Raw genomic sequence first — 9,469 nt, 5'->3', positions numbered from 1 at the left:
CATATATGGCTTCCAGTGCTTCTGGGAGCGGTGGATGTCGGAGTCTGGCCGGTTTATCTAAAGCTGAACTGTGGCAATGAACAGCTAATGTGAAGCGTGTCAATCTCTGTGAGATTAGCCCCTTACTTCGACTTTTTGGAAGTCTGCAAAATACTGATGTCTTATCAATATTTAAGCGTCTTGGCCAGCCACAGTGATTTGAACTTGCCCAGGCTGAGGAGTCAGGAAGATGACCAGTACACCCTTTGCTTCCTTCGGGAGGCTGATGGGCTTTACCTTTTAGACGCTGACACCCTGTTTTCAGTATCTGCTCCGGAATTCCTCGTCACTGGTTCTGCGTCTCCTAACTCTGCTGGGAGGTCACGTTATGCTTTCTCCTCATTTGTTCCCTTGGAGTTTCTGCTCTTGTTTTTCTTCCTTTGCACAGCCTAAACTTCATGCTTTTCATGTCACTGCTTCCTTGAAGAGGCTGGAAATAATAACAACAGTGCTAGGTGATCTCTGATTGGAGATGTCAAAGCCAGTCATCACTGCTAGTGTCAATTTGAATGGATGCTGTGATTTATTCGTCAGAAATAGTAAGTGGGTGGCTAGGGAAGGGCAAGAGAGAATGCTGACAGATTATTTCTGTCTTCTGTCAGCCACAGAGTATAAACTTGGATTCTTCCAGTGGTGCCTTTCCCTGACGTGAGTCTGTTTGCTCCCATAGGAAGTAGCGTGGGCACAGCCTCACAAAACGTCTGCTTTTCATGTTACTCCTCAAAGTAGCAATGTGGCCCGGGTGTGCATGCAGTGGTACCACGTGTCTGCTCCCTCAGTGGTTCCTGTTCGATCATATTCAGAGCTTGTGGTTCATGGTTTGGAATTTCCATCAGCCCTGTGCTGTGGGGCAAGGCCTGACTGAAGTGGGAATAGAAACTTGCAAACAGACACATGATTGTAAAATTAAGACATCGTTTGAAATGCTGTGATGGTCTGCTAAAACTAGCCCTGACTGCTTGGTGGATGTTTGTGTCACTTGAGGATGCTCTAGGTGCAGGAGCCTTCTTCATTCTGAGCCCGTTTTGCAGCCAGCGCTGCATACCAGACATGGTATCAAATCATGAGACATTTTAATCTTGTAACGCAGACAGACGGACTGGATTGACATCTGTACTGGTCACCTCTAGACCGAGCTTTTCCCTCTTCATCACAGAGCATTTCACTTTGTGGGTAGTTGTCCCCTGCTCTTGAAGATAAAAAAGATGCTACAGTGTGGTGTTACTTTCTTGAGAGGTGTAATGACTTCGTAGATAAGTATGAGATGAGTCGCAGCCTGGGGCAAGGCTTACAGGATGTTTCCCATGAGAAGGAAGCTTTTGTTTTTCCAATTTATCTTAATCAAACATAGCATGACATGTTTTCCCCCTGTGGAAGGGCTGAGTCTTGAACCCGGTGTGAAAAGCAGCGTATCCATGGAGCAAACCAGATTTTTAGTGCATTAAGTTCAGCAATGAGTTCAGTGTAATGTTTTTCTTGCTGGCAGACATATCACTTTTCTTTGTGAAGCGTTTCTAAATTAGAGCCAGTCTAAAATTGTGTCTTCCCCAAAAATAAAAGGTTAAAATTAGATGTAGTTGTTCTTGTGGCCGTATCACTTTAGCAGGATGTCTGTTCTGTGAAGGGGCATGTGAGAAACCAACACTTGATACGGAGTTTGTTTATAGCTTTAATTGTGTTCACAGTCTCGGTGCACAGAGTGATTAATAATGTCGAAATATTAGTCATTTTTAATTGGATATTCAGTCATTTTCCCTTATAGTAAAGACTTTTTTGCTGTAAGAATTATACATATCAGCATGTTTTTAAGGATATTAACTTCTTGATTTTTTACATGTGCCTGCCTTCTCTTTCTAGTTGCACTGATGAATTTCCAAGCATAATTTAGAGAAAAAAGATTATACTTTCTAGAAATTTCATAGTACAGCATTTAAAGTAATTTATTTCTAAGGATTAGCAGTGTCTGTTCTAACTTGGGTGCCTTCAATCCCTGAACTAAAACTTCTGTGAAGGCCTGCGAGTTCAAGAGTTCGAGGTTACCTTCTGTGAGACGTTAGGGTTGTGTAGACAGGGATTTCCAAACTCCCCTAAATTACTGTTGCTAAAAAATAGATTTATGGTGAGTTGATCTTGATGACCAGATCTTGTCTTGTTTGATTTGTAAATTGTACAGATACTTCTAACAAATCACATTCCAGCCTAACCACAGGCTCCTGCTGGTCGTCAGTAGTGGCAAGCAAATGTTTCTCACCCGAGTCAGCAGAATGTTTCTCAATTTCTTCTCTGTTAGCCCTTGTGAGTGCCTCCTGCAATTCAAAAGAAAAAAAAATCATTGGAGGAGGGTGAGGGAAAGACAGTTGGTGTTCAGGATCTTACATGCCTTGAATTTCAGCGACTCTTCCTGGTTTGGCAAGCAGCATGTCTACTAAATCACCTGGGTTTCGTGTTTGTTGCCTGGTCTGACAGGGCCTGAAGTAGTTTTGCAAATGCCCTTTTCGAAGGTAGAGCTGCAGTTCGAGTCAAAGAGGGGATATCTTACAGGTTTTCCTGAAGTGTTGAAATAAACTGAGCTATTGCAGAGAGGCAAAACACGGTGTATTTACTGCGGTCCCACGCGAAGAGGGTGGAGAAGGTGGTATTTGTGGAGAGGATTAAAAAATTGTATGAGAATTTAAGCTTCTGGCGCAGGGAGGCATGTAGAGAAAACATCTGAGTGTATATTGACAGGAATTGTGCAGGAGTGGCACCTAACGCCCACCCGAGGTTGGCTCCCTGTTTCTTTCAGAGCTAAACCAACACTGGCTAAATATAAGGCAAAATGGCCCCTCTCTTATGAAACATCCAGCGACCCTCCCTCTCTCCCCGCTGCAACCACAGTCCTGTTTAGTCAGCCATTGTTTGGAGGTGCTTGGTAACCAAGGCTTTGTGAAAGTGTGATGCTCTGCGTAAGCCTTCGGAGCTGAGCGAGAACAAAAGCAGATGTCAGAGATGTTGCGCGCAGCCTGCCAGGCCGGGGGACGATGTCCATCTGACTCGCAGGACAGCTGGGCTCCGCTGCCGCAGGAGGACGCGCGATTGTCCTGCTTGCTTTTGGCTCGCTCCGAGTTCCAGCGCTCCACACTTCATCACTCTAAATGAACCGTTCATGCTTTATTTCTTATTCCAGTTAAAATGTGGCTTCTGTGGGTTCCATACTCTGACTTTTTTCCATTGTAGAATTGTTTACATTGCAGTGGAGGAGTTATGCTCAGTTGGCATTCTCTTCAGGTGGCTGGCCGGCGTTTACAGCTGCTTTGTGAAATGCCTTTTTTTTTTCCATTGGTTACTTCTGGTAGAATTTTTCCTTTTGCAGATGTTTGTTGAGACTGGGAGAGCTCTCTCAACAGGAGGCAATGTTTTGAAACCATTAAGCCATTTCAAAGATGGCAACTCTGCTGAGAGAAGCTGCTCATGACCAGGAGCTCACGCAGCAGCCTCCCATTAGGCACTGTGTCACTGCTCGCTCTCCTGAGATTGCGCGGTCTTCTTCCACACCCCGCGTGCAGTTCGAGGAGAAACGCTGGTAATGCCCTCACTGAAACCTTGCAAGGGGCTGGGGGGCTTGATAGAGTAGCAATTAAATTTGTCTTTTAATACTGTAAAACTGAAACAAACAGTTTCTGAAACAACAGCCAGCCATGGCAGCTGGCTGTAGTTACACCGTGATACGGTATGTCTTCCGAAGTTTGTGGAACTGAAAACCGTGCTTCTTGCTTCACACACCCTATCGACCCTACCCTGCCTCCCAAGGGAACATAGGAGAGGGTCATTTACAACTCAAGTGCATGGGGATTTCCTCCATGCAAATTTGCTGTTTAAGAGAATTTGATTGCAAATTTCTGCAGGTGAAAACCATTGGTTTAAGGACATGGCTCGAGACCCCTCTTTTTGTCCCGAGGTAGCTGTCAGGCTGGAGAGGGGCTCAATTTCCCTAAGCTTCAGAGCTGGTGGAAGAAGAGGCTCCCAGGTTAGCCGTAAATGTGCTTTACAGTTTTGGGAAGTTTCAACTCTCTCTCTGCATCTGTCCTGGATGAGTAAAATAGCGACATGTTATTTGTTTAGATGGGAAGCTGCTGGGGTCAGGGTTGATCTTTCTACAGGTACCAGAAAGGAGTTCATTGCCATTGGAGCCTGTAGAAATGTCGATGGTATACATCAACACTGAGTCATTTGTTCATTCATCCGCTCTTTGTTTTCCCGTCTGTATCAAAATCACTCTGTGTACCAATTTCTGGATCCCCTGTTTTTTCAGTTTTACTTCAACGAATGGGGGTTTTTTGTGTTGCGAGAGAGGCTGTCCCTCGTAGCATCTGAGCGGGCTGCACCTATGTATTCGTGAACTCAGAGTACGCCAAAGCACTTTGAAGTAACAAGGAATAAATAAAATAATTTGCTTAGTATCAGATCAGCTTGTCTTTTACCAGTTGCATGCCAGAAAAATAATTTTATTTTGAATTGTTTGAATTGTCATACAGAAAAATATAACTAGTATTTTTTTTCCAACATTCTTCCTTCACGGCCTCTAAACAATTACAGTAGCAATGTAATTGTGTCAGTCCGGTGCTCTGGTCTCTTCAGTGGGACCTGAAATGTTGGCTGGAGTGAACCCCACTGAAATCCTCTGCCCAGCAAGTCTAGAAAAAATTTCCCCTTTTGTGTGAGACCTGCTGTGGAATTTCACCCATTAGTGTGCAAATGGTGCCTGGGGGTCCTCCCAGTCTACCTGTGGCTCCTGCATTTCAAAGCGAGCTGGGGAAGCCGTGTGCGGGAGTGCTGAGGTCCATCAGGCTTGCCTTCATTATTCTGTAATAAATGCCGCTTTGGTTTGGGTGGCAGGAGGGTATCAGGCTCCCTTGTTGCTCTAAAAAACCATGACTCGTTTGAAGGAAAAAGGTAGAAGAAAATTGTTGACGGTAGGTTTCCCAATATGACGTCAGAACCCGACAAATAATTAATAGCAGATGTTAAGATGCAAATAAAGAAAACTTGAGAATTTATTTAAATCTGTGACTTTATGAAAAGCCCTTAGTTTAGCTCAGTACCTTTTTCTTCTTCCTTCTTCCCCCAACGACGTTTCCCTGACCTTTTGCGAAGTGATTTCATTTTTAGCCACAACCTCTTGTGCTCAGGCCATAGACTATTTGAATTGCTTCTCCCTTCTTTTGTGTTGAAATGACAATTCTCTCAGGTTTAAGTACGTCTCAGTTCAATTCTTGAATAGATCTTCTTGCTGCTTTTATTGGAAGACCTATCCAAAAAAATCTTTTACTGTAAGATGGAGGCTAGAAGTAATTCAACGATGTGGTGTTCAAATAAGTTGTAAGTTTTGGATTGTATTTCAAGCCGGTTTTAGCGAACAGCAGTAAGGTCACTTTCTTGTTTGCGCAGAAAAACTGACTCAAGTTAAGTAACTGGTTTTCAGGGGAAGATTCAAATGGTAAGAAGGTCCACTGTAAGATGTTATAAATTCCCAGTCATTAAAAGAAAAATTAGTATAGAATTTGAATGCCTCCATCCTCTAAAAGCAACAAGAGGGAAAACACCTGCTCAAACAAAGCTGTAGGCCATAAATACCTTAAGGAGAACATTTTAAAATTTAGAAAATGTTCCTGTTTTTTAAGAAGTAAGGATTCTTATTTCTTCTTGGCAACCTCATACGACTGTACAGTGGCATGGGAAAAGCTGAAAGGCTCCTTAGCATGTGATTTTAGTGGATAACAAGAAAGATTTTAATTTTAACTTTTATTATAACTAACACAAAATGTATTTGAAATAACTTGTGGGTTGTTTGGTTTTTTTTTTTCAGGGTCCACACATAGCATCAGTTACTCTTGCTGCATATGAATGTAACTCAGTTAATTTTCCTGAACCTCCTTACCCGGATCAAATTATCTGCCCTGATGAGGAGACAGCTGAAGGATCCATCTCGTTATGGGCCATCATCTCAAAAGTCAGGCTGGAGGCCTGCATGTGGGTAAGGCTTGGGCTATAAAATTAGGCACTTTTAATTTGTACACCTAATCTGTGTCCAGCAATACACAAACATTCCTGAATTAGCAAAGCGACGATGGCTTACACTGCCAACAGTCCCGTGTATTTGCAGTGTGACTAGGTGCCTTCCTGCTCAGCCTCCTCGCCCTGGGCGATTTGAATGTCCTTTCAAGAGAAGGAGCAGGCTATTGCCGGGCTGCCTGTTATCGAGGGCAGTGCTGGCTGCTTTTCTCAGTGCTGGCAGAAAACTCTCCTGTATTCGAAGCTGCCAGTGTAAAAGGTAAGTTTTGGAAAGGGTTTCTGTATCCCAGGTGATCTTGCAGCTGTCAGGTCCTACCCTGCATGCAGTTAAGCAAGAAATTTCGAACATTTTGAGCCTGTGACTTGAGTTACTCATGAAGGACTTGTGCCCTTATATCATAGCCGAAATATTTTCCTGGGTTGCATCAATAGATTGGATTAAATAAGAGAGTGTTGCACGTTTTTGTGAATTTTATTTGTTTTTCTGCCTGTTTCCATCAAGGCAAACTTTTCACTTGAAACAGGAAAAGCAGCTTTGCTTTTAATTGAATCAGGGTCGTAGGAAACACTGTCATTGGAACTTCCTTTCCATTTCTTTTATTTTTTCCCCTCTGCAGCTTTTTACGGAAGCTTGATTTTTGGAGGGTTTTGGTCAGCTAAGATTTTTTTTTCATTACGTGTAGGTTATTTTGAATTGGAGTTCACACAGATGCATCTGCTGTGAACCACGTGCCAAATGAACTTTCTTTTACGACTGACTTCTAGTGATTTGATTATTAAATTTTCGGTTGTCCAATTCAAATGTAGAGAGGGGAGATTCTGAAAATACCTGACACCTGATGTCTGCCCTTGTATTCCTTCTGATGATACAAGAAGATATATTAAGGCACCTTTGGTCATTGCAGCTTTTAAAACTGTCCGCAGTTGCTGTGCTACTTGCAGAAATTCCAGACTAAAGCGACGTGTACAGGACCAAAGTCAAAATAGTAACAGAAAACGTGGATTTGCAGCCCTCTCAAGAAGCAAAATCCCTCTTAAATTTCACTCTATCTAATGAGGACAGAATCCCTGAACGCTTGATAAGTAGCTAAACATACGAGTATTCACAAGACTGTAAATATAAGTTTTCTTTTTATTTTCTTCCTCATCCCCTTCTGCTTAAGTTTGTGTAACGGAGACTAGAGTAATAAAAATGGCATTTACAATTACGTTTCTAGGGTTGCAAAATACAAATGTAGCTCAGGGTAAACACCATTGCTTAATCTTCAGTGTATAAAATAACTGAGCTATGCCGAGAATTAGTCGTTTAGAAATGAGCTAATAGATTGCAAGCATGGAAAGCCTGTGTCCTCCTGAGCAGCCCTGCGGGAGAACAGGCAGTACCTGCAGCCTCTCATTGGAGCTGCGGCTCTTGATTGGGGCTGGGGAAAGGACAAGGGCACAGGACCGAGCTGGCACGGTTGTATCCCACTCTTTGTCCTCCCCTTTCTTTCCTCTCGCCTTCACGTTCGCCGTCAGCCACCTTTTCACTGAGCTCTGGCTCCACGAGCTTTTCCCCTGGGAGCATCCTCTGTCTACCAGTGGTGTCTAGCATAATGTTATGCTTTCTTGGAATGTTTCATGAGTACATAAACAGTGCTTGCTAATTTCCTGTAAGGCAAATCAAGTTGGCAATTGCTGCTGCTTCTTCCAGTATGTTCCTTTTGTCCTAATTCCAGTACACTTTTTGTGGAAGCTGTTGAAGAAACTTATTTTTCGTTCTGTCACTCTTAAACCGAATGCCCACTTAACAGGAAAGTAGCTGTGACTTTCAGGAAGTGGAAAGGCTGTTTTTACAAATCAAGTCCATAGCAAAAAAAAATTGAATTTAATTTTCTGCTTTTAAACTGAAATCAAGAATATTAATTCCTAATCTGGGTATGATTGAATGAGCTCAAAAACTATCTCTCTTTTTTTTTAATTGAACTAGCAACTGCTAATTAGATCTCAAATCAGAAGTTATTATAAATATTGGATAAATGCAAAAGAAAGGGAATGACTGGATGTATACAGAGGTGCTCCTAGTGCAGCACATGGAGCCCTGGGAGGAACAGGTATAACAATACCAGCAGCCTGTTTCTTGTAGACTTGTAAAGAGAAATCTGGCCAATCCCCTTGATTATTTGGAGAGAGACAGGAGGGTGGGGGCAATGTGCGTTTTCATGTGAACTGTTGAAAGCAGGTCGGTCGCCGTGGGGGACTGTGCAGACCTCCAACTGTAAAGCTGCCCGCACTAAGTGTCCTGCAGAGATTGAATGCAGGGATTTATCTCCACAAGGGGTTTGATTCAGATCACAAAAACAGCAGCAGCTGTTTCAGTCAACTTAAACCAGGTACAGGTTTTTTGCAGAGATTAAAATCATTACTGGTCCCCTGCATGTCAGTGATAGCCATTTTTGCCGATAATGAGTGTTAGGAGGATTAAATATCACTCTATCTAAGGAATTATTAGGTGAAATGAAAGTGATGCTTTTTTGTTTTCAGTCACTATAAAAGTTGGCTCCACCAGTCCTGGCCTGCAGAAGGACTCTCCGAAACAATCTGCTAGGTGTATGCCAGTTTCCACAGCCTTCCATCCCACAGGGACGAGGAATTCAATAGTGCCCAACGTTTTTAATGTGTTGCAGCTTTTTTTTTGTTTCGTTTTTACAAGAAATAGGGGAAAAGAATAAAAATGTTCAATTGCTCTGGATTAGCAGAACAGGCGGCCTGTGTCCTGACCGGGATAAAATCTGTTTAAAAGACTCTTTTAGCGGAGCAATTTCCCACTTTCCTTTTCTGAACGTATGTGTGTAAAAGAACTTTGATTAGCATTTGCCTTTCCAATTGGTTGAGAGTCCAAGGAATCTCCGTGTAAAGCTGGCGTTCAGCGTTAACTGGTGCAGACGGACAGGCAGCTAATGTTACCCAGAGCAGTTAAACAGTTACTGGTCTGGATCCCTTCACTGCCTGGGTTTGAAACGCTCTGAAGGAGCCTATCTCCAGCAGACATGGAATCATATGATTTTTGTTGCACTTCTGAAGTGTTTTGTAATAATGAGCATGTGACTTACCCAATTTAAAGAAAGTTCATGTCCAGTACACACATGCAGACCTTTTCCTCAGTTAACAGAGTGAAGCCAAAGCAAATTGGCAGCGCCGGGGAAGCAATGTGACTTTTTGTTCTTGCATCACCCTGAGAACATAACCTCCAGTTAATTTTTCTGAAACGTTCTCGCTACTGTTTTCAGGCTTATCTTCCCTTGAGCCAGAAATACGCAGATTAATGAAGTTCAGCTTGTTGCACTCTGTTTGAATTTTTCTTCTGTGGAAAACAAGGGCATAAACATGTGAGGCTGTG

General features: G+C 42.8%; 1 protein-coding gene across 1 annotated transcript in view; it reads left to right on the top strand.

Moving 5' to 3' along the window:
* The window catches only part of LOC104497090 (vacuole membrane protein 1-like), a gene marked incomplete at its 3' end in the record, with an annotated part of 25,314 nt that overhangs the window by 14,277 nt on the left and 1,568 nt on the right, over positions 1-9,469 (top strand). Inside the window, exon 5 of the mRNA XM_010140302.1 lies at positions 5,885-6,052. Coding sequence (XP_010138604.1) covers positions 5,885-6,052 — 168 coding nt within the window. The remainder of the gene's footprint in view (positions 1-5,884; positions 6,053-9,469) is intronic.

This window comes from Buceros rhinoceros, unplaced genomic scaffold (genome assembly GCF_000710305.1).
Source record: "Buceros rhinoceros silvestris isolate BGI_N320 unplaced genomic scaffold, ASM71030v1 scaffold19707, whole genome shotgun sequence".
Taxonomy (NCBI): domain Eukaryota; kingdom Metazoa; phylum Chordata; class Aves; order Bucerotiformes; family Bucerotidae; genus Buceros; species Buceros rhinoceros.
This window is presented reverse-complemented; position numbering and strand designations above follow the sequence as displayed.